The sequence below is a fragment of the Anomaloglossus baeobatrachus genome, chromosome 1 (genome assembly GCF_048569485.1).
Source record: "Anomaloglossus baeobatrachus isolate aAnoBae1 chromosome 1, aAnoBae1.hap1, whole genome shotgun sequence".
NCBI classification, from domain to species: Eukaryota; Metazoa; Chordata; class Amphibia; order Anura; family Aromobatidae; genus Anomaloglossus; species Anomaloglossus baeobatrachus.
The window spans coordinates 279,407,955-279,433,373 of NC_134353.1; the positions used below are offsets into that span (position 1 = coordinate 279,407,955).

Sequence of the window (25,419 nt, forward strand, 5' to 3'; positions counted from 1 at the left end):
GAACCAGGGCTGTGTGTAACGAGCAGCGATCTCGCAGCAGGGGCCAGATCGCTGCTCATTGTCACACACAGCGAGATCGCTAATGAGGTCACTGCTGCGTCACAAAAAGCGTGACTCAGCAGCGATCTCGGCAGTGAGCTCGCTATGTGTGAAGCACCCCTTACTCTCTCTTTCAAGGAGAAGGTTAGATCAATTTTAGTTGCAGCAGGACAGTCAGCTATATAAAAAACCTCCACATATTCTACAGCATAAAAAAGGAAAGAAATGAAACAAGACAATTTAAAAAGATCCTTAAAGCGACCATTGCCTTTTAAAAAAAATGGTATCATATTTTGAAATAAAGGGCCTTTGAGTTATGTTCTTCCTGCAGATCTCTTTTAATCAACGTACCAGTGTTTACTAGGTCAAACATAGGTAATGAATGAACAGGCAGGTATATGGCATTAAAGGTATATACACACTGAGGGGTTTTTTAGTGGTGGTCAAAAACAGCAACTCTGCAAATAGAAACCACTTCAGAACACATTTCCCATTTGGTGAGTTCTTGGAGCAGTTTTTGGTTTTCTGAAGTGGTTTAGAAGAGTTTTATTTTTTCTTTAGGTTCTTTTTAGCTTTCCAATTGCAAAGTGAATAGTTTGGAGCAAATTCCATAAGGAGCAGCTCCAATCACTCCTGAAAATAACGCCAAAAATGCTAAGCACATGGTTTTACAATAGAAATGAATATAAAGTCTTTAAAGCATTGTTTTTTGTTTAAGCAATTTTGTTTCAAAGCTGACCAGATCGAAAAATCTCCTAAAAAACCCTCTGTGTGCACATACCTTTATTCTGACAGTCTTCCTTATTCCTATTAGTACATGTTAATATATAAACAATACCTTACAGGAAATGTCAGCATCGGGGATGTCAAAGGCCAATTTAAAAGGGAACTTGTCACCAGGATTTTCCCTTATAAACCAGTAAGCTCTTATATACAGCATTCTAGAATACTGTATATAAGTGCCCAGGTCGCTCAGTATAACGCAATAAATACCTTTTATTATACTCACCTGGGGCGCGGTTGGGTCCAATGGGCGTCACTAGTCTCAGTCCAGCACGTCCGCTCTTCCTTCCATCACCGTCATCCTTCATAGCTCCATGTGAATGACGCGTTCTACGTCATCCACATAGAGGCTTCCATTGTGCTCCTGCGCATTTTGCTTTACCCTGCTGAAGGCAAAGTATTGTAATGCGGAGGCGCGGGGAAAGGTCAAAGACCACCCATACATGTGCACTACAATACTTTCATCTGCCCTCAGCAGGGAGGATCAAACTGCGCATGCGCAGGAGCACAATGGAGGCCGGTGTGTGGATGACATAGGACATGTCATCCACACGGAGATGGGAAGGAGGACGGTGACTGCACAGGCGCCAGACTCGAAACCAGCTATGCCCATTGGACCCGATCACCCTGCAGGGCAGTATAATAAAGGTGTTTTTTACCTTACACAGATCGGCTTTGGCACTTATACTTCCAATCCTTTATACAGTATTCTATAATGCTGTATATAAGTGCTCACTGTTGGTGGTTGCAGCTTACAGGGGACAAATCTGGTGACAGGTTCCCTTTAAAGGCTTATTCCCAATATCACAAACGATCAACTATCCACAACATAGGTGATAGCTTGTAAATGGTCAGGATCTGGCTGATAATTTGCATTAGACTTTAAAAAGTCGAGTGATTTAGTTTTTTTTCTTTTTAAAACTTACTGAGATAAATGGCTATTTTTGGGAGCACTCGGAAGACCCAGTAAAAGGATGGTTCTGAAAATACACATTGAAATTCTCATAATAAATCCACTACTTATTAAGTGCACTACGGTAAATACAAATTTAAAGCCAATTGGTTGAATTTCTAAAAACGTCATTTTACTATTTTCAAGTTCTGCAGGTCATAAAAAATGGGGTATTATGATAAACTAGTACTTCACATCCCAACAACACTTGCTGAGTTTAGTCCTATTTTTCTAAATGGTCATTTTTTCATTTTTTTCTGAGCAGCTTTCTTTTTTACCATTTGAAGTCTCTTCATGGCGTTCAACTGAGATTCTTGCGATGTAGGACCTTTGGCTCCAGATTGCTGATCTACAGGAGTCTTACTACTGGAGCCTCCACTGTTTCCGGCAGAGCTGCCTCCTCCATTGCCACTGATGATACTACTCCCAGAAGAACTTACACTTTGACTTGGCAGGCTGGTTTTGCTGACGTTCTCGCTGCTCATGGTACGGCTGAGACCAGTTTTTCCCAAAATTAGAGGTGGCAATGGTTTTAACGGAACAGAATTTGTACTGCTGCTCCCAGTTCCTGGCTTGGATGCCGATCCTGTTTTTATGGGTGCTACGCTACTTGAACCCATGGGCTTTTGACCTGCAGACAGACTTGGAGGCTTTACACCAGCTGTCTGTGCGGCGTTGCCCAGTTTGGAGGATGTGATTGCAGCAGAAGCAGTTTTGGCTACAAACGCCGCCCACCCCGTAAGACCACTTGCAGCAGAGGATGTCATTCCCGAATTCGAGGAATTCCCAGATGCTGCCGCTGATGCCTGGGATGTAAAAAGGAAATTAAATGGCGAGATATAAATTACTGAGATTGCAGCAAATAGAAATACACAAAAACACATAAAGCATTTGCTTCATCAGTCTCCAGAGGAGCTAAGTAAAACCTAACAAACAAAATATTTATATATCCAAATACACGATCATAGTCCAAATCCCCTCATATCCTCTTAGCAATGAACATATGTGTCCATCTATGATTTAGATAAGACCATGCTGTGGGTGATGCAGAATAATATTGACAAAGAAAATAAACATGGTTTACTTAGCACACAACGTCTACCTTTCTCCATTGTTATCTTGTCTAAACTAAATATTGCCTGCCAGATGGCACTGATCCTTTCAGAACTTGTGATGGAACCGGATTATTAATAGCTGAAAAGAAGAAGTGATCTGTGCAGGACCACACCTTCAGCTGCATCATGGAAACTCAGTGCTTATGAGGGAAGCCTGCTCTAACCTTAGTTTCTTAGAACTGGAGCAAGCACATGAAATACTGCTTCATAGGAGTATGTGCGATCTCAAGTAGAAGCCGTATCTTCATTAAAGGGGGTTGTCCACTACTTGGACAAACCCTTCTCTTTCCGCTTGTTTGCCCCCGTAAAAATAAATAAGTCTATACTCACCTTCGATGCATCCGCAGTTCCAGGGATGTCTGAAGTCACGTTCTCGGAGCTCACATGACATTGTTATAACACACGAGCATCGCGACCAATCAGCGCCTGGTATCTGTCTCCCCCGCAGACGAATATTTGAGCAGGATGACATCACCCCTGATCGCGCGACTCAGTCTTTGTCTAAAGCTGGTGTCACACATAACGACGACGACAACGACGTCGCTGCTACGTCACCATTTTCTGTGACGTTGCAGCGACGTCCCGTCGCTGTCGCTGTGTGTGACATCCAGCAACGACCTGGCCCCTGCTGTGAGGTCGCCGGTCGTTGCTGAATGTCCAGCTTCATTTTTTGGTCGTCACTCTCCCGCTGTGACACACACATCGCTGTGTGTGACAGCGAGAGAGCGACGAAATGAAGCGATCAGGAGCCGGCACTGGCAGCTGCGGTAAGCTGTAACCAGCGTAAACATCGGGTAACCAAGGGAAGACCTTTCCCTGGTTACCCGATGTTTACGCTGGTTACCAGCCTCCGCTCTTGCTGCCAGTGCCGGCTCCTGCACTGTGACATGTGGCTGCAGTATGCATCGGGTAATTAACCCGATGTATACTGTAGCAAGGAGAGCAAGGAGCCAGCGCTAAGCAGTGCGCGCGGCTCCCTGCTCTCTGAACTGTGACATGTAGCTGCAGCACACATCGGGTTAATTAACCCGATGTGTGCTGCAGGAGAGCAAGGAGCCAGCGCTAAGCGCGGCTCCCTGCTCTCTGCACATGTAGCACAGCGACCTTATGATCGCTGCTTCTGCTGTGTTTGACAGCTAAGCAGCGATCATAACAGCGACTTACAAGGTCGCTGTTACGTCACCGAAAATGGTGACGTAACAGCGACGTCGTTGTCGCTGTCGTTTAGTGTGACACCAGCTTAAAGCTCACAGTGGCCGGTCATTATTCTACGGCGCTTACTGTGCGCGTCTGATGTAGCAGTACTGGAATTGTCGAGGGACCTCGTGAATTACGTCGGACCTGCAGGGTTGTTTTGGGGGTTAATAAAAAGGTGAAGGAGGGTGATTTTTGTCTTATTTCAAATGAAGGATTTTTTCAGTGTTTGTTTTTATTTACTTTTACTTACAGATTAGTAATGGGGGTGGGGGGGGGGGGGGGAGTCTCTTAAACCTTACCCATTACTAATCTAGGGCTTAGTGGCAGCTGTGAGCTGCCACTAACCCCATATTACCCTGGTTACCATAGCACCAAGGCAATCGGCAAGAGCTGGGTAAAGCGTTGCGCTTGTCACATCTAATGGATGCAACAATCCCGGGTGGCTGCATGCTGACATTTTTAGGCTGGGGGGCCCATTAAGCGTAGGTTTCCTCAGCCTGAGAATACTAGCCCCCAGCTGTCAGGCTTTATCTTGGCTTGGTATCAAAATTGGGAGAGGGAACTGCAGGCTGTTTGTTTTTTTTTAATTATTTAAATAACTAATTTAAAACAAAAAAAAAAAAAAAAACAAAAAAAAAACAAGAACGCATGCAGTTCCTCTATTTTGATACACAGCCAAGATAATGGCATGGCTGAGGGCTGCAGCATGTAGCAGTATGCTTTATCTGTACTGGGTATCATAATACAGGGGGACACTACACCAAATTTTTTTTTTTTTTTTTTAAATACCACAATAGACATGTCTGTGATTAGAAGCATACAACTGACACTCAGGGTGGAGGCGCGTCTAACTGTAACAAATCACAGATGCCGGTGGACGAGGAAGCAGTGCATATGCATGAAGGTAAATGAGCGGCCCCGGAAGTGAATTAGTGGCCTGGAAGCGGTTACAGTCGCACTGGAGCCACGGTAAGTATAGCCCGCTTGGTCATATCCCACTATCCCTTCTACCATCATTCTTAAAGGGAACCTGTCAGGTCCCTTATGCATTATAACCTAGAAGCAGGGTGATGTGTGGCCTAGTAACCCCTTCCTACCCATCCCTGTGTTGTAATATTGTGTATTATGAATGTATAAAAACATGTTTTATTACTTATGGCTTCCATATGTAAATGAGCAGGAGCTATAGTTCCCTGGGCGTCGCATCGCCATCACGTTTTCTCTGGTATCACGTCCCTGTGGGTGTGATACCATGGATTTACATGAGCAACGTCCCAGTCACTTCTTGAGATCTCGCACGAGCGCGCTTGCCATTCCCACTGCCTTGTTATCCGGGTGCTTGCTTCTCTGCTTCAGACGTGTACTACGCTTGCTCAGAAGACTCCGAGTCATGTGCTGTCTCGGCTGTTTACTTGCTGGCTTCAGAAGCGCTCTGCGCATGACCGGAACAGCAGGAGTCTTCTGAGCATGCGCAGTGCGCGTCTGAAGCATAGAAGCAAGCATCGGAAAACAAGGCTGCGGGAATGGTAAGTGGGCACACGCGGGATCTGAAGTAGCGACGGTCACGTTGCTGATGTAAATCCATGGTATCACACCCACAGGGGTGTGATACCATGGAAAAAATGCGAACACCCACAGGGCGATGCAATGCCCAGGGGACTAGAGCCCCTGCACATTTACATACGGAACACATAAGTAATATAACATTTTTATACATTCATATTACAACACAGGGATGGGTAGAAAGGGGTTACTAGGCCACACATCACTCTGCTTCTAGATTAGAACGCATAAGGGACTTGACAGGTTCCCTTTAATCGCCGGACTCTAGTCCCCATGGACTTGTATGGGGACCGGCATCTGGACAGATAACTGGGATCAATCTTGAGCCGAAACCGGGGTTTATTTTTATTTTAACCCGGTTATCTATGAATCTGCTCATCACTAGCTCCTACAAATGAGCAAGGTGATGTACAGACATAGTTAAACTAGTGAAGACGTGTGCACTTCATTCAGTTCCCCGATACACACTTTAGGAAGCTGGACTGGTCAGCTGCCGAGCTGGTTTTGTCTTACAGATACGGAGGTAAAATAATGAAGTGTGAATGTGGTCTTAAAGAGGTTTTCTCAACTTAAAACCTACAGTTTTATAGGCATTAGGTTTTCTTAACTTGTTAAATGGGTAATAATGGCAAAGCCCTTACAAAAGCACTAAGAATGGATTAGGTAGAAGTATATTTTGTTTACCTGCCTGGACCTGCGCTAATCACAACAATAACAATGAGACAATACAAGCTCCGTGGCCCCTTCATTCTGGAGTAGATGGTGCAATATGCGGTATGACAGGTAAAATAAAGCCATACCTTAACTTCTGTCCTTTTGAAAGCCAAGAATGTGTTTGCAGAATCTGCTTTGGGCTTCATTTCAGGTTTGATGATGGACGTGTCCTTAACGACCAGCATTGCAGCAGAAGCGGCAGAGGGGGAAGGTTTCTGAGAGGGCTTCTGATTTTTCTGTGCCTACAAAAATATTATCATTATTAATTATAATAATAAAAAAATCTAATAAATCACTAATAACATAGAACAGCTTAAATAGAAAAACACTTTAATTCCATTAAAAAAATCCATCTTAACCCATTGGCCGTCAATAGCCATTTTTTTGGTGTTTCAATTTTCCTGCCCTTCCTCCATAACTTATTTTTCTATTGACATAGTAGTACAAGTTTGGCTAATGTCGCAATTTTTTCATACCTATAAGTTTTAAATTTTCCAGTGAGTGAGGGGTTAATTTTAAGGGCTTAAGCTTTATTTTTTGTTGTTGATGGTGCAAAGACAACAAAAACAACATAAATAAAAAAAAAAAATATATATTTTTTTTTATCCCATATGGGTAAATAACTATATTTTGATAGATTGGGCTTTAATGTAAACTGCAATACAAAATATTTTTTTTTAACTTCTGTATTGAAAATGTTTTCTTTTTAAAATGTTAAAAACGACATTTTGTATATTTCTTTAACTGTCCAACACCCGCAGAAGATGCAATTTCTGGGAGAGGGGTGTAGAACATACCTGTACCAGTTCAATGCCACTGTCTCACATAGACAGCAGGACCTTAGTGGCCCAGCAGTGATCTGATCTAGCTCCACTTGCTGCTGCTAGAAACAGGTGCTGGCTGTGTTATACACATAGGTCTGAAGCACTTAAAGGGGTTGACCAGTGTTCTGATAAAATTCTGCAGTCATTCTATGTGACTGCACTTATGAATACTTACAGAGTGCCATGAACACACTGTCAGGATTCCACAGGACAACAGGTGAAAGCGAGCGGTTATGTGACTGCAAGTATGCGATTTGCATACATGTGCCGACTAGGCGTGCTCAGCTTTTCTCCATTCACTTGTGTTGAGAGAGGCCGAGCACGTCTAGTCATAATGCGGCCAGCAAATCACATACTTGCAGTTACATGACAAGCCGCTGTCAGTGGAAATACCAGAAAATCCTGACAGTGCGTGCAACACACGCTGTAAGGATTCTGATTTCTGCAGTTACACTGAGTGACTGCATAATTTTAACAGAAGACTGAACAATCCCTTTAACTATGTGGCTGTGTAAAGTAATCTAGGCATATAAAGCCCTTCAGAATTTATTAATCAGTAAAGATGTCTGGAGCTATTTAGATTAGGAATAAATTAGGTACACTTAGGAAAACGGTTTCATAATGTAGTTAGATGTGACAGCCAATGGTTATAGTAGATCTCCTAAATCACTTACAAATACAAACTAGTCATCCAAACTGTTCCTGGTCAGGAGTAGATCTCATTTTGAGCTGTGCAGATCACACAGCAGTCCTTCAGCAATTGGCTTGTCCACACTACATGAACCCAGCACATAAGAGAACCACTCTGTTCACTGGCTTTGGCCTATGTGATAGTATCCAACAGTTTCACAGTCCACCTCCACCATCCTGGCATCATATTCCTACATTCAAGGACCTTACCATTCTTTTCATCTGCCTAGTACAGCGTGCACAGTACCAGACCAGACGGGGATCATTCACATCCTTATCTGTGACTTGAGGTTTGTGACAATCTTGATGGTAGAGATTATGGCATTCCTGGCATTCTACCAGCTGATTACCAGAGAAAACGGTCATCTGCCTGAAATTATTGAAGAATATGGGGTGAAATAGGGGCTAAATATGAATTTCTAATAAAAACCTGGGATATTGTATTTCATCTAACACAGTATGTGTCCATGAGTTGAAGCAGCATACAAAGGAACGTCCTTCTTTTACAAAACAAGATATTACGTCACTTACCGGCAGACTACGCAGGCTAGGCCCATCTCCATGGCAAAGTCGTCTGCGTTAGTTTCATCAAAGCTGGAGAGATCAGACATGGGCATGTCCTTACTAATCGGCACAGTGATCGGAGAGGAGCGTGCCTCTGTTTTTTCCAAGCGGGGCTTCTTCGGCAAATCAATAGGGTCAACAATATCTGCCTTCATCTATCATGAGAAACACAAAGTGACTATGGTGTCAAAGCACTATAACCATCCCATAATCTCACTACAAGGGCAGATAACCAGAACTAAAAGACCCAGTCACACACAACAACTTACCAGCGATCCCGAAAACGATGCAACCTGTTAGGGATCGCTGGTAAGTCGCTGGGAGGTCGCTGGTGAGATGTCACACAGTCAGACCTTACCAACGATGCAGGAACAATACAGGTCGCAGTAGCGACCTGTATAACGATCTCAGCAGTCACTGTGACCCTGTCACACAGTGTCAAACACAGCGATGTGTCCTGCCCAGCAGGACATCACCTTTGAAGAAAATGGCCTGGACCATTCTGCAACGACTAGCGATCTCACAGCAGGGGCCTGATCGCTGGTAGATGTCACACATAACGAGATCGCTAACGGGATCGCTACTGCGTCACAGAAACCGTGACTCAGCAGCGATCTCGCTAGCGATCTCGTTATATGTGACGGTACCTTCAAGGAGAAGGGAAGGTAAACGCCATCTTAATTCACACCCTAGAGGACCTACCTTGTCTGCAGACCTCTTCTCTGCCTCTTTCTTCACCTTCTCTGTTGGCAGTGGTTTCAGCATGCTGCTTGCAGTAGAACTGCTGCTGGTCTTCACATCTGACTTAGGTTTAGGAAGCGTCACTTTACACTGCTCCACATCCTAAAAGAAGAAAGACAAGAGTCAGTGTTATTCTAAAGGGCCATCTGTGCTTCGCCCCAACTAGAACTTTAGAATTCTACATGGTGTTTATAGCAAGCTTGTATGTAGTAAAGCGACTAAACCCTGTTAGACAAGCAGTCAGTGTAGTCAGACATGTCATCCTCACAGTAATCTGGACACAGACATGTAAGTGAACCAATGTATCCCCATCAGGCATCCTGCAGGCAGTACCAACCCCCTCCATTTTCCTAGGAGTCATAGCAAGCCCTTCCCCAGTACTCACAGCAGCCCACTACATACGTTCGGAGCAGTCAGAGAAGAGGACTGTCAGCCCCGCTCTCTGTAGTCCCAGCAAGGATTCCCATTCCCATTCATGCCCTTCATCCGTATTCAGCCCTGCCATGACCACACTTTCTTACTATTCTTACTAGTCAAAGCAGCATTCCACCACACATATCTCAAGTACTCACAGCAGAGGACCCATTCCAGGCCCCATCCCCAATATCTGCAGAATCCCTATGTCACACAATGTACCCAACTATTGGGGCAGTTACATACAAGTAGTTTATCACTCACTGTAAGGCTTCAGTAACACATCCGTGTTTAAACACATAGGTGAAAAAAATGGTACTGGTGTCATCAGTGTTTTGGATCAGGGTGTCGTCCGTGTGTTCATTTTACCATCAGTGTTTTGGATCAGGGTGTCATCAGTGTACAGTCCGCGTGTTCATTTCACCATCAGTGTTTTTCAGGGATGGATCATTAAAGTGGTGGTCGAAAGGCTGAAGAAATTTCAATCAAAATCGCTATTTATTGCCCTAATCTAAACTTACTGCTAATATGGCTGTAATAAAAATTCCTCCCCGTTCCTTGACCACACTATTTAACTATTATTGACTCCCCCCCCATGTCTTGTCTGATGACACTTTGTTTGAGAAGCCCAGTGCATGCTGGGATACTGAAACAAAACGTCATTAGAGCAGGGGCAAAAGCTGTCGTCACTGTCACAGCCCTTACCACTTCCCTGAAATGAGGAGTCATCAGTGACGTTACTTCAGGGGCTGCTCTGTTGCTCTCTGCTCGATCTGCATAGTGACAGCATCCACTCTGTTGCTGGCTCAGATTAGTAGCCAGCAACACAGAGCAGCGCACACCATCAGTACATGGCGTCAGTGTACCTGGTGGTATTCAGAGACCAGCGCCGCGCCCACAAGTGACATGAACATTTCTTCAGCCTTCGGACCACCACTTTAACTAAATAAATCCCAATGTTTTCCCTATGCTTTGCAAAGTTAAATACATACAGCACACGGACTGTGCAGTGATGCCATCCCTGTGCTGCACGTGTTTTTATGGACCTATAGACTTGTATTGGCCCTTGTCATCTGTACTTCCAGAAACAAAATGGTCATGTAAATAGCACCGGAGGTTACAATGGGTACGTGTGGTATCCCCCCAAACAAACGAAGAGCAGATGTGCGTGTCTGAATGAGACCTTAATAGTTAGTCAGTGACAGGCGACAGCTGCTGTTCGCCCTCTTTACAAACACTGTCAGGATAACCATTGATATTAATACAGCATTTGTCTAGGGTAACGTGATTCCTGGGCTTTGCTCACACCTTTTGCGGCGGTCGATACCCGGAGTCGATGCCTTTGCACAGAGATTCATCCAGCAACGCCTTCAATCTCTCTGCAGAATCTTTGCTCTTGGAATGGAGGAAACCAAGGGCTTTCAAAAAAACTGGGTCCAACTCTGTGTTTATCACTGCGGCCATGTTTAGAACCCTAAGGAAAAAAAAACGTTCACACCATAACGTTATTTAGAATTACTGAAACCAAACAAAACAATTCTTAGCGGATAACTATCGTCTTGGTCCAGTCATAGGGACACTTCGGCCATAATGACTTATGCGTGTTTCCTGCCGATAGATGATGCACAAACTAGCAGCCATGCGCCTCCTGTGCCTCCTGGGTAAAGCAGTCACACACAACGACTTACCAGCGATCGCGACAATGATACATCCTGATGAAGATCACTGGTAAGTAGCTGCGAGGTCGCTGGTGAGATGTCACACAGTCAGGCCTTAAGCGGGCTTTACACACAGCGACATCGCTAGTGAGCGTACCCGCCCCCGTCGGTTGTGCATCACAGGCAAATCGCTGCCCGTGGCGCACAACATTGCTAGGACCTGCCTAGCGACATCGCTGTGGCCGGCGAACCACCTCCTTTCTAAGGGGGCGGTTCGTTTGGCGTCACTAAGCGGCCGCCCAATAGAAATGGATGCGGAGATGAGCGGGCCGAACATCCCGCCCACCTCTTTCCTTCCTCATAGCGGGCGGCCGCAGGTACGGCGATGTGTGCTGCTGCAGGAACGACAAACAACCTACGTCCTGCAACAGCAACGATATTCGGGAAAGGAACGACGTGTCAACGATCAATGATTAGGTAAGTAATTTTTTTCGTTAACGGTTGTTCCTGCGCTTCACACGCAATGACGTCGCTAACGAGGCCGGATGTGCGTCACGAATTCCGTGACCCCAACGACATCTCGTTTCCGATGTCGTTGCGTGTAAAGCCCGCTTTACCAACAACACAGTAACTATACAGGTCGCAGTAGCGACCTGTATAACAATCTCGGCGGTCATTGGGACCCTGTCACACAGTGTCAAACACAGCGATGTGTCCTGCCCAGCACTGCCGCCCCCACCAGGAGCAGCCCAGCACTGCCCCCCCCACCAGGAGCAGCCCAGCACTGCCCCCCCCACCAGGAGCAGCCCCCACCAGGAGCAGCCCAGCACTGCCGCCCCCACCAGGAGCAGCCCAGCACTGCCCCCCCCACCAGGAGCAGCCCAGCACTGCCCCCCCCACCAGGAGCAGCCCCCACCAGGAGCAGCCCCCACCAGGAGCAGCCCCCACCAGGAGCAGCCCCCACCAGGAGCAGCCCAGCTCTGCCCCCACTAAGACGCCTCCCAGGTCGGCTGTCCAGCCCCAGAGACGACTCAGTACCTGGCCGCCCGGAACTCAGCAGATCTCCGGCCACTTCCGGGTGTATGAAGCCACGGTCCGTTCTCCCCCCGCTCCGTAACCTCAAGCTGAACGTTCCGCTTGTGCCTCTCCAAGAGAACAATTCCGGTAGGCTGTGTGCGGGATGGAAGCCGGGTCTGTGTGAGCGCTAAACCGAGGGGACGGGTGACAGGCAGGGGGACTTGTTCTGAGGCTGCACAGCCGGGCCGGAAGTGTCCTTGCACATTGATGTGTGCAGAAGTCTCATATGCATGGGCTGTAATGGAGGCTGCGGCTCCCAGGACAGGTAGATGACAGCGCTCCGCTATATGGCTGCTCTGTGGAGAGAGGGTGATATATACAGTGTGTATATATATATATATATATATATATATATATATATTTATTAGTACACTCTGTTGTATACTTTATGTGTAGGCATTCAGCCTCATCTGCCATCCCCAGCCAGTGATGACTCATGTGATATAGTTTATGGCTAGGCATTCAGCCTCATCTGCCATCCCCTGCCAGTGATGACTCATGTGATATAGTTTATGGCTAGGCATTCAGCCTCATCTGCCATCCCCAGCCAGTGATGACTCATGTGATATAGTTTATGGCTAGGCATTCAGCCTCATCTGCCATCCCCAGCCAGTGATGACTCATGTGATATAGTTTATGGCTAGGCATTCAACCTCATCTGCCATCCCCTGCCAGTGATGACTCATGTGATATAGTTTATGGCTAGGCATTCAACCTCATCTGCCATCCCCTGCCAGTGATGACCCATGTGATATAGTTTATGGCTAGGCATTCAACCTCTTCTGCCATCCCCTGCCAGTGATGACTCATGTGAAATAGTTTATGGCTAGGCATTCAGCCTCATCTGCCATCCCCTGCCAGTGATGACTCATGTGATATAGTTTATGGCTAGGCATTCAGCCTCATCTGTCATCCCCTGCCAGTGATGACCCATGTGATATAGTTTATGGCTAGGCATTCAGCCTCATCTGCCATCCCCTGCCAGTGATGACCCATGTGATATAGTTTATGGCTAGGCATTCAGCCTCATCTGCCATCCCCTGCCAGTGATGACCCATGTGATATAGTTTATGGCTCGGCATTCAGCCTCATCTGCCATCCCCTGCCAGTGATGACCCATGTGATATAGTTTATGGCTAGGCATTCAGCCTCATCTGCCATCCCCTGCCAGTGATGACCCATGTGATATAGTTTATGGCTAGGCATTCAGCCTCATCTGCCATCCCCTGCCAGTGATGACCCATGTGATATAGTTTATGGCTCGGCATTCAGCCTCATCTGCCATCCCCTGCCAGTGATGACCCATGTGATATAGTTTATGGCTCGGCATTCAGCCTCATCTGCCATCCCCAGCCAGTGATGACCCATGTGATATAGTTTATGGCTAGGCATTCAGCCTCATCTGCCATCCCCTGCCAGTGATGACCCATGTGATATAGTTTATGGCTAGGCATTCAGCCTCATCTGCCATCCCCTGCCAGTGATGACCCATGTGATATAGTTTATGGCTAGGCATTCAGCCTCATCTGCCATCCCCTGCCAGTGATGACCCATGTGATATAGTTTATGGCTAGGCATTCAGCCTCATCTGCCATCCCCTGCCAGTGATGACCCATGTGATATAGTTTATGGCTAGGCATTCAGCCTCATCTGCCATCCCCTGCCAGTGATGACCCATGTGATATAGTTTATGGCTAGGCATTCAGCCTCATCTGCCATCCCCTGCCAGTGATGACTCATGTGATATGGACGCCCGGGCTCTGGTCATTAGACAGCTGTGGACAAGTTTTGAGATGGACACAGATTTTGGTTTTCACACAGGTCGCTGCTTCAGTGTTTTTACATCCTTTGGTGCAATTATAAGGCTTTCATAACTTTTAGTGACATACAGTTTATGTAAAGCCTCACTATTTACAGGACCGTCCCCTGTTTTTCAAGCCATCTGCAGTTCTCCCTATGCTGGATATCTTCCTAAGGCCAGATCCCCACTGATGACCCATTCTTGTCGCGGGGTTTGGAGTTTATCACAATTTCTATGGGGGGTTTTGTCAACCATTTTTTGAGGATTGACCACAGGTTCTTAATGGGATTGAGATCTGCATTTTTTCCTGCCATGGACCCAAAATATCACTGACCATTTAGATATCACTTCTTCCCTGTGACATGGTCTCCATCATGCTGAAAACTGCAGTGTTCTTGATCAAATGGCTCCTGGCTATTGGGAGACGTTGCTCCTGGAGTGTGGTTATTCTTTATTCATAGCAGTGTTCCTAGACAAAATTGTGACCTGACACAGGACTCATGGTGGTGCTGGTCTTTTCTTCTTATGCTTCCAGATGTCCCAAACAGTCTGAGGGGGCTTCATCACAGAAAATAACATTACCGGAAGTACAGGGCTGGACTGCAGAGGACTGGCGTAGTTATTTTCTGTGGTGATGCCCACTTCAAACTGTTGGGGACCTCTGGAAGAAGAAAATATGATATAACAACAGTGAAGAATCCTAAGACCAGTCGTGTGGAGTTGTATTTCCCCGCCATGAATACACATTGATATCTAAACATCTTTCAGATAAAAAGGAAATACCAGTCCACCTGGGAATCCATAATAAGTAACTTTTATTCCTGAAAAAAAAGGCTTATACACAGGCAATTTACTACTGACTACATAAAGGACTGACTGTTAAGACTACGTGTTTCGGTACTTTGTCGCCTTCCTCAGGTCCCAGGAGTAGAGATGATGGACCTGAACTTTAAAATTCGATGACACAAACTTTACAAAAAAAAAAAACGTGTTTGAGTTGAGGTGCTTTACATATGGTGACCACTCGTGCGAGCATCACTGTGGTCGGGCGCGCTCAGTGCGAGCTGGTTGTAGTTTTGAATGGCTCATACTGGAGGGGGATAAAATCAGCGGTATCAGATGTAGTGTGCACTCATCTGTTTATGGCTGGCTGTATGTGGACGGAGAACTGCCCAATCAATGACTTCCAATGGGGTTCAGGTCAAGTTTAGATCCAGATCAGAACTCTACCTAATGTCCGGCTGAACCTGCCAAACCCAATTGCAACATGTCCGCTGATCTCTACCCAGGAGCAATTTGATGATGAACAATGCTTTTCCTCCATGATGGAGACCGTGTCACAAGGCAAAAGTCATAACCAAGTGGCTCAATAAACAAAGCATTGAAGATCTCTGGAAACTCCCAGATCTCAATCCCATTGAAAACCAGTCGTATGTTCTGAAAAAGCGGTGGACAAACAAAAAGCATTGATTAGACAAGAATGAGTTGTCACCAGTCAGGAATTAAGACCCAGTCACACACAACGACTTACCAGCGATCCCGAAAACGATGCGACCTGATAGGGATCGCAGGTAAGTCGCTGGTAAGTCGCTGGTGAGATGTCACACAGTCAGATCTTACCAGCGATGCAGGAACAATACAGGTCACAGTAGCGACCTGTATAACGATCTCAGCAGTCACTGTGACCCTGTCACACAGTGTCAAACACAGCGATGTGTCCTGCCCAGCAGGACATCGCCTTTGAAGAAAATGACCTGGACCATTCAGCAACGATTAGAGATCTCACAGCAGGGGCCTGATCGCTGGTAAGTGTCACACGTAACAAGATCGCTAACGGGATCGCTACTGCGTCACAGAAACCGTGACTCAGCTGCGATCTCGCTAGCGATCTCGTTATGTGTGACGGTACCTTAACCCTAGAAGTGGATATCCAGCATGACAGGACAAATCACTGAAGTAGTGAAAGATAAGGGACAGCACTGTAAATCTTGAGTCCGTGCATAAACTTAATGTATTAAACCTATGAAATGCTAATAAGTTTACTTCAGTAACCATAGAAACCTCTATCTGAAATTTTTTAAAGGGGGTTGTCTACTTCTAGGACAATCCCTTCTCATTCCCCATGTTGGGCCACATTAAAATATAAAGCTTATAGTCGCCTCCTTTGCCGACGCCATTCCAGCAGTGTCAGTGCTCGCATTCCTGGGGGCTCACTTGAGGCTGTGATGTCACGCGAACCCCGCCTCAATCACCACAGGCTTCTCTCTCTCAGCCTATGGACATACAAGTAATCAACAGGAAGTGTGCGCTGTGGCTGGCTGGTCACTTCCTGTTGATTACTCATACGTCCGAAGGCTCCGAGAGAGAAGCCGGTAGTGATTGAGGCGGGGTTCGCATGACGTCACAACCGGGAACGCAAGTGCCGACACCACTGGAACTGCGGCATCACGTCAGGTGAGTATAAGCTTTTTTTATTTTAATTGGGCCAAACTTCAGGAGTGTAAAGAGGTTGTAATAGTAGTGGACAACCCCATTAAAGAAATGAAGCAGGAAACGTTGTGAAAACCAACATTTGTGAAAAACGTGTAGACAGAGAAGAGCTGGCTCAGCCGTGAAAGGTTGGGTGACTTGTGGCAATTATCAGCCGGCCAGTCTCTTCACACATCAGAGGAGAGTTGACTACTTTTGTGCCAAAATTTCAGACATGCCACAACCTGATGTATTATACCATGTGATACACTCGGCCGCAGTGACTGAAGATTTTACCACAAAGTCCCTTTTACCAAATAGCCCTAACCAGGCTGGAGCAGCGTGTCATTATATAGTGTACGACCACACAGCCCACCTGCATCAGACATTCTCCCACCTACAGTGGCCAGTGACACTCAATTTTGCCATTAAAGAAAGTCTGTTATCCCTGAAATGCAAGTTATACTAATTAAACAGTTGTATTAGAGACTGAACCCCAATAAAAATCATATACGCAGTATAGTTGTAATTGCTTTTATAAGCTCATTTGTTCCAAATGTAAATGAGGGGGTGCGGCCAAGATCTCAGGGAACCTTTCTGCCTCTTGAATTGGCATACTGAGCAGTTGTGCTGACTGATTGACAGCTTGGCCAGAGCTAGTGCTGATTGGACCCTATGTGGGGTTGCGCACACTGACTATGAAGCAGGCAGCAGCAGGCACACAGTGTGTAGGCATGGCCCCCTTTCAGCATTGCCTCGTTCTGTGGCTGCACTATGCCCAGAAGTGTAGCTAGCAGCATTAGAGAGGAGAGAAAGCTGTGGTCTTTTGGTCTTCAATGCATCACAGAATAGGTTAAAGAAGCCTGCATACTGTGTGCGCTGCAGACTGCTTTATACAGTTAGGTCCAGAAATATTTGGACAGTGACACAATTTACGCGAGTTGGGCTCTGCATGCCACCACATTGGATTTGAAATGAAACCTCTACAACAGAATTCAAGTGCAGATTGTAACGTTTAATTTGAAGGTTTGAACAAAAATATCTGATAGAAATTGTAGGAATTGTACACATTTCTTTACAAACACTCCACATTTTAGGAGGTCAAAAGTAATTGGACAAATAAACCAAACCCCAAAAAAATTTTTTTATTTTCAATATTTTGTTGCGAATCCTTTGGAGGCAATCACTGCCTTAAGTCTGGAACCCATGGACATCACGAAGCGCTGGGTTTCCTCCTTCTTAATGCTTTGCCAGGCCTTTACAGCCGCAGCCTTCAGGTCTTGCTTGTTTGTGGGTCTTTCCGTCTTAAGTCTGGATTTGAGCAAGTGAAATGCATGCTCAATTGGGTTAAGATCTGGTGATTGACTTGGCCATTGCAGAATGTTCCACTTTTTTGCACTCATGAACTCCTGGGTAGCTTTGGCTGTATGCTTGGGGTCATTGTCCATCTGTACTATGAAGCGCCGTCCGATCAACTTTGCGGCATTTGGCTGAATCTGGGCTGAAAGTATATCCCGGTACACTTCAGACTTCATCCGGCTACTCTTGTCTGCTGTTATGTCATCAATAAACACAAGTGACCCAGTGCCATTGAAAGCCATGCATGCCCATGCCATCACGTTGCCTCCACCATGTTTTACAGAGGATGTGGTGTGCCTTGGATCATGTGCCATTCCCTTTCTTCTCCAAACTTTTTTCTTCCCATCATTCTGGTACAGGTTGATCTTTGTCTCATCTGTCCATAGAATACTTTTCCAGAACTGAGCTGGCTTCCTGAGGTGTTTTTCAGAAAATTTAACTCTGGCCTGTCTATTTTTGGAATTGATGAATGGTTTGCATCTAGATGTGAACCCTTTGTATTTACTTTCATGGAGTCTTCTCTTTGCTGTTGACTTAGAGACAGATACACCTACTTCACTGAGAGTGTTCTGGACTTCAGTTGATGTTGTGAACGGGTTCTTCTTCAGCAAAGAAAGTATGCGGCGATCATCCACCACTGTTGTCATCCGTGGACGCCCAGGCCTTTTTGAGTTCCCAAGCTCACCAGTCAATTCCTTTTTTCTCAGAATGTACCCGACTGTTGATGTTGCTACTCCAAGCATGTCTGCTATCTCTCTGATGGATTTTTTCTTTTTTTTCAGCCTCAGGATGTTCTGCTTCACCTCAATTGAGAGTTCCATAGACCGCATGTTGTCTGGTCACAGCAACAGCTTCCAAATGCAAAACCAAACACCTGTAATCAACCCCAGACCTTTTAACTACTTCATTGATTACAGGTTAACGAGGGAGACGCCTTCAGAGTTAATTGCAGCCCTTAGAGTCCCTTGTCCAATTACTTTTGGTCCCTTTAAAAAGAGGAGGCTATGCATTACAGAGCTATGATTCCTAAACCCTTTCTCCGATTTGGATGTGAAAACTCTCATATTGCAGCTGGGAGTGTGCACTTTCAGCCCATATTATATATATAATTGTATTTCTGAACATGTTTTTGTAAACAGCTAAAATAACAAAACTTGTGTCACTGTCCAAATATTTCTGGACCTAACTGTAGCTAATGCGCACTTGCAGGCACTTCACAGGGTTCAAGCAGCGCATGCTGTGGCCAAGTGAGCGTTGTGGAACGGCACCAGGTAACTGCTCACTATGCAAATTGAGGAGATTTATGGTGAGTGTGCACAATTAGGATTAGCAGTGTTTTGGACACACCATATTTTCCCCGAATCTAAAACCGCTGCGTTGTACAGTACAAGCACAGTGGATGGATTTATAGAAATCTCCTGACACTGTGCTTCTTTTCTATGCAGTGTAAACTGACCTGCAGTGCGGCTTCCTGAGTTGCAGCATGTCAGTTTATGCTTGCAGAGACGCAAGTCTTGTGGGCAGGAGAACACAGCAAAAATCCACTGTGCACAGAACCCTGATTGTGCGCATGGACGCTGCGTTCTCCCATGGAGAATGCTAGCTTCTCCGCATGAGGAATGACACTGCTTCTAGAACAGTGTCTCTTGATGGTGGGAATGTAGCTTTGAGGCTAGGGACCCACTTTGCGTTTTTACCTGCGTTTCTGCAGCATTTTGAAAAGCACCTTTTTCATGCGAAATGGCCTGCATTTTGCGTTTCCATGATATTCAATGGATAAATGTGATTTCCAGACCACTTTCTGCGTTTAATTTGCATATTTTGTGGCAAAAACCATGCGTTCAAAGAAGCACCTTGTCAGTTGTTTTTGCTATTTTGGGTGCATTTTGCTAACATTGGAGTCAATGAGAAATGGCAAAAATCCTACAAATTCCTGCGTTTTACCTGCTTTTTCTGTGCAGAAAACATGCGTTTTGGACTTACAAAACGCATGCTTTTTACACATTAATTTAATGATTTCATATGTCCCTTTTCACACACACATAATCCGACAATTAAATTAAAGAAAATGTATAATTTATTGCTATTTTTCTAATAAATACTATATTACCGCTATAATTTCATTATATATTTCTATTTTCTTTATAATTTCTGAAATTATGTATTTAATCCTTTTTTTTCTGTTTTTTCATTATTTTTGACTATTTAAACTCTATTTAGCAGTGTCAAGATTTACAAAACGCATCTGGTAAAAAGCGCTGAAAACGCATCAAAAACGCGGCAAATACGCATGCGTTTTTAGTGCTAAAATTCTGGAAAAGGCAACTTTGGTCAAATCAATTAAGTCAAAAACGTGCGTTTAGAACTGCAAGTAGGTGAACGCAAAGTGGGGCCCTAGCCTAAAGGTGCACCGAGCTCTTGGCCACGACAAGGGTGTAATGAAGCCTCCTTATTTGCCTATGGAATAAAAGGTGTAATTACAGAAATGAAATATATAGTATACTACTTTTATCATTTTTATAGGGCCTAACTGTTGAATTAGTTTAGTTTCCATTTTGGGGGTGACAGACAGACTGTAAATTGTGCAGCTATTACACACCATCCATTTAGCTATATTGTCTGATCTAAGGGTGGCGTCACACGCTACAATATATTGTGCGTCGTTTGTGCGTCACGGGCAATTTGTTGCCTGTGGCGCACAAAGTCGTTTAGCCCCGTCACACGTACTTACCTCCCGAACGACCTCGCTGTGGGCGGCGAACATCCTCTTCCTGAAGGGGGAGGGACGTTCGGCGTCACAGCGACGTCACACAGCCGCCGGCCAATAGAAGCGGAGGGGCGGAGATGCGCGGGAAGTAACATCCCGCCCACCTCCTTCCTTCCGCATTGCCGGCGGGACACAGGTAAGCTGTGTTCGTCGTTCCCGGGGTGTCACACGGAGCGATGTGTGCTTCCTCGGGAGCGACAAACAACCGGCACGCAGAAGGAGGAACAACTTTATGAAAAAGAACGATGTGTCAACGAGCAACGATAAGGTGAGTATTTTTGCTCGTTAACAGTCGTTCGCAGCTATCACACGCTATGATATATATCAAACGATGCCGGATGTGCGTCATGGAATCCGTGACCCCGACAACATATCGCCTGATATATCGTAGCGTGTGACGCCACCCTAAGGCTGAATTCACACATCCACAAAACACAGACTGTTTGGATTGCAATACCCGGCCTGATCGGTGGGTTTACTGACCTGTGCTGACTACCTCATAGGCTGGTGCAGAAATGTACATTAGTTATTGTCTGTTACATTGTATCAGTGCATCATTGATCTGTACTCGAAACAAGCAGGTCAGATGCTCAGATGGGCTCAACTCAAGTTTCGAGCATAATGGAAGTCATCGGGGGGCTCAAGCATTTTTCCGGAAGATCTTTTGGAAAAATGCTTGAGTTTCCTATTGATTTCCATTATTCTTGGTACTTGAGTCGCACCCATCCGAGTGTCCGACTGCTCGTTTTGAGTACGGAGCACCCGAGCATGGTAGTGCTCGCTCATCACTGCTCAGCAGCACTGCTCTCCCATGATCTTGCGCGGATCGCTGATATTTTATTCCAATGAAAAGTCAATATGTAGAGGTTGTCTACATATTTGAGTTACTATAATGTTCTGCCTTTCTATTGCATGTTTTCAAATTATTTTGTATATTATCCATGTAAAAACTCTAATAAAAATTACAGTTTAAAAAACATATTATAGACCTCATTAAGCCAGTGCTAAGTAACCCAAAATCAATGACTGTCCTTACCCAGTATCTACCTTTTGTGGATGTAAATGATCTAGTAGGGGACCAGGATAAAGTTTAAATGGCCTGAAGCCCCTAATATAGTCATGTCTTTCTTCATACACGCCTGCGCCTTTCTTCATACACGCCTGCGCCTTTCTTCATACACGCCTGCGCCTTTCTTCATACACGCCTGCGCCTTTCTTCATACACGCCTGCGCCTTTCTTCATACACGCCTGCCCCTTTCTTCATACACGCCTGCCCCTTTCTTCATACACGCCTGCCCCTTTCTTCATACACGCCTGCCCCTTTCTTCATACACGCCTGCCCCTTTCTTCATACACGCCTGCCCCTTTCTTCACACACGCCTGCCCCTTTCTTCACACACGCCTGCGCCTTTCTTCACACACGCCTGCCCCTTTCTTCATACACGCCTGCGCCTTTCTTCATACACGCCTGCGCCTTTCTTCATACACGCCTGCGCCTTTCTTCATACACGCCTGCGCCTTTCTTCATACACGCCTGCGCCTTTCTTCATACACGCCTGCGCCTTTCTTCATACACGCCTGCGCCTTTCTTCATACACACCTGCGCCTTTCTTCATACACATCTTGCTCCTCGCATTTCTGTTTGTCATTGATTTGGCTGTACGAGGCATTGTATTTTCTTTATCGCTTCTTTGGGTTACATATAAATTACTTTGTAATATTATTTTGTGACACTAATATAGTTAAAAAGCAATTTTTAATTACTTTTTAACTATACTTTTTATTTTTCACGTTTTACACCAAATAACCTATTGAATGAATTTTTGAGGTTATTACAATCATGTGGATACGTAATGTGTATTTTTTTATGTATGTCATAAAATGTCTTTTACATGAAGAAAAAATCCACTGTTTATTTTTGTGCGGTAGAGTCTGATTTTTTGGGGGCGGCAGGCATTAAACAGATATATTACGTATTCTGTTTCCCAAGATAAATTGTTCAATTTTTCCATTGTAACTTTGGCATCCATAGGAGCCCTAGTTACAGTATATGGTGAAGAAAAGCTCCCTGCTCTGCTACGACCTAGCGCCTCTACAGAACTGGCAGGAACACGGCAATCATATGATTACCAGATCCCACAGAAGCATCGGCAGTGTTGATGCTTCTGTACATTACTGTACAGTTATGTAAACTGAATGCTATGTATCTGGCCAATTGGCCACTTTCACACTTCAGTCTTTTTGCATCAGTCACAATCCGTCGCCTTGAGAAAATACAGTATCCTGCAAAATATTTTGCAGGATTCATTTTTTCCCCCATAGACTTGTATTAACGACGGATTGCGACTGATGGCCCTGCGTTGGATCTGCCGAGCGACAGATCAGTCGTGGAATGACTGACTGTCGGGTGGAAGGAACTGACACTGCAACGTTATTTGGAACGTCAAAAAAAATCACTGCGCAGGATTCCGTCGCAATCCGTCAAGAGGTATAATGGTTGTCTATGGTGCTGGATTCTGCCGTAATCCGTCGCATAACGGAATACAGTGCTGGATTCCATCATTTGCTACTGAGCATGCCCAGTATGTACACAATCACATTGCAAGGCCCCAGATAGGCTTGATAGGAATAATCCACACACAGTTCTAGCTATAGCAACATTTATTCTGCCCCTTTCTCTACAAACTGTCACAGATGTCAAAAGGGGAGGAAAAGGAGATAAGGCACAATTATAATTCAAAATATTAAGTTTTTATTGGTGAAGATTAAAAGAACAAATACAAAATAGTACAAAAGGACATACAGAACATGGAATAGGTCACCAAGGGTATGGAAAGGAGTAATGTTCCTTTATAAAATAAAATCATAATTGTGCCTTATCTCTTTTTCCTCCCCTTTTGATATGCCTTTCAGAGTTGGCATTACCCCCGAGGCATACTATTGTGTTATCCCCTCAGTGTATTAATCATGGCCAAATTCATGTATTTATTAAACTGTCACAGATGGCTTATGAAAACACAGTGATAGGTGTGGAGACACGGGGCTCAGTGGGTGCTCTCGTCCACCAAAACCCGCCGCCTTTAGAAAGACAGCGTGGCTCAGGGCTCATCCCAACTGAACGCCAGCCTCCTTAACCGTGGGCGTAACACTACTCAGACAACACAGGGTGAGGGAACCACAATAATTAGACTTTATTGGATCCCCAAACAATTAACGGCACATAACACATAACCAGCAAAACATACAAATGTAACAGGCAACAGAGTCTCACCCTTCCGCTGGCTCACCAGGGATTTAGAATGTCCATGCCTCACAGGTTCCAAGCTGTCTGAGGTCTGCAAAGTCTGTAACAGGTGACTGAACTGTCCCAACCTGAGTGTCCTCCTTAGGTAGTCCTGGTTTGATGTTAAAATCCTGGCAGCCGGAGTCGAAATCCCTAGGCTGTGGATATGGTCTCCAACCGGGTCCGGAGTCCCTAGATTGAAGCCATAAGATATCCTGATCCTCTAGTCAGCTCCAAAGAGCTTAGACTGGATCCATCAACCTTCAATCACCTGGTGGCTTAAAGAAGTCCCTTTTATAGCCACAGCCTTCCACTTAGATACACTGCATCCTCATCGATTGGTTGGACAAGATTGCTTCTCCCATTGGAGGAATTTCAAGCTGCATGGACAATGTTCATTTAAATGATGTGCATAGAAAGACTGAGGGTGTACATGTAAACTGGCAGTCACCGACTAGACAATGGCTACTAAGGTAATTACATTATCAATACACAACTACAATACAATGGTTACTGGAAATGTCTGGAGAACAATACTTTCAGTGGCCAACACAATTACATTGAGTCAACAAGAGTCTTGTAAAAACAATGAGGGACTTCTCCCCCGTCTATAGACAATCTATCATGCTGTCTGGCTGGATTTTAAGAAACTTTAACCCATGAGAGTCCATGTCGTCACAATAGGTCACCAAAATGTCTGGCACTCCCATTGGGCTATCCTAAAAACAAATGGATCATGACAGATCAGTCGTACAACGGATGCACAACGGATGTAACGGATGCGACGGATCAGTTATTTTACAGGATTCCAGTGAATGGAATCCTGTGAAATAACATATCTATTGTGTCCATTGACGGCTAAAAAAACAACAGATCTGTCGTTGCCTTGCAACGACGGACCTGACGGATTTGAAACGACTGAAGTGTGAAAGTAGCCTAAAGGTACAGTCACACTAAGCGACGCTCCAGCGATCCCACCAGCAACTGGAGCGTCGATACACGGGTTGCTGGTTAGCTGTCACACAGGCAGATCTCACCAGCAACCAGTGACCAGCCCCCAGCCAGCAGCGACGCGTGGAAGCATGCTGCGCTTGGTAACTAAGGTAAATATCGAGTAACCAACCCGATGTTTACCTTGGTTACCAGCGCACACCGCTTAGCGCTGGCTCCCTGCACTCCTAGCCAGAGTACACATCGGGTTAATTACCTGATGTGTAGTCTGGCTATGTGAGCAGGGAGCATGGAGCCGACACTGGCAGCGTGAGAGCGGCGGAAGCTGGTAACGAAGGTAAATATCGGGTAACCAAGGACAGGGCTTCTTGGTTACCCTATGTTTACTGTGGTTACCAGAGTCCGCAGAAGCCGGCTCCCTGCTCACTGCACATTCAGTTGTTGCTGTCACACACAG

General features: G+C 45.3%; 2 protein-coding genes across 3 annotated transcripts in view; one reads left to right on the forward strand and one right to left on the reverse strand.

Annotated features, from left to right (window-relative positions):
• Nucleotides 1-353: 353 nt before the first annotated feature.
• Nucleotides 354-12,366, reverse strand: INTS12 (integrator complex subunit 12). Its single transcript, XM_075350391.1, has 7 exons — nucleotides 12,293-12,366; nucleotides 10,905-11,070; nucleotides 9,144-9,284; nucleotides 8,409-8,596; nucleotides 8,088-8,247; nucleotides 6,450-6,605; nucleotides 354-2,580 (listed from the first exon to the last, which is right to left on the reverse strand). Exons 2-7 carry the CDS (start codon nucleotides 11,058-11,060, stop codon nucleotides 2,014-2,016), a joined length of 1,368 nt encoding a protein of 455 aa, XP_075206506.1. The 5' UTR covers nucleotides 11,061-11,070; nucleotides 12,293-12,366; the 3' UTR covers nucleotides 354-2,013.
• Nucleotides 12,267-25,419, forward strand: part of GSTCD (glutathione S-transferase C-terminal domain containing) — a 269,020-nt gene continuing 255,867 nt past the window's right edge. The window contains exon 1 of one of the 2 annotated variants that reach the window (XM_075350368.1): nucleotides 12,267-12,418. In XM_075350368.1, coding sequence (XP_075206483.1) covers nucleotides 12,337-12,418 — 82 coding nt within the window. In that variant the 5' untranslated portion in view covers nucleotides 12,267-12,336. The other variant, XM_075350376.1, reaches the window with a different exon arrangement.

Excerpts from the sequence above, each read along its gene's own strand:
- INTS12 (XM_075350391.1), bottom strand. The coding sequence starts at position 11,060 with ATGGCCGCAGTGATAAACACAGAGTTGGACCCAGTTTTTTTGAAAGCC. Across the intron at positions 8,597-9,143 it reads AGAAGAGGTCTGCAGACAAG|ATGAAGGCAGATATTGTTGA; the intron begins GTAGGTCCTCTA and ends TTCTCATGATAG. Across the intron at positions 2,581-6,449 it reads TCAAAAGGACAGAAGTTAAG|GCATCAGCGGCAGCATCTGG; the intron begins GTATGGCTTTAT and ends TTTACATCCCAG.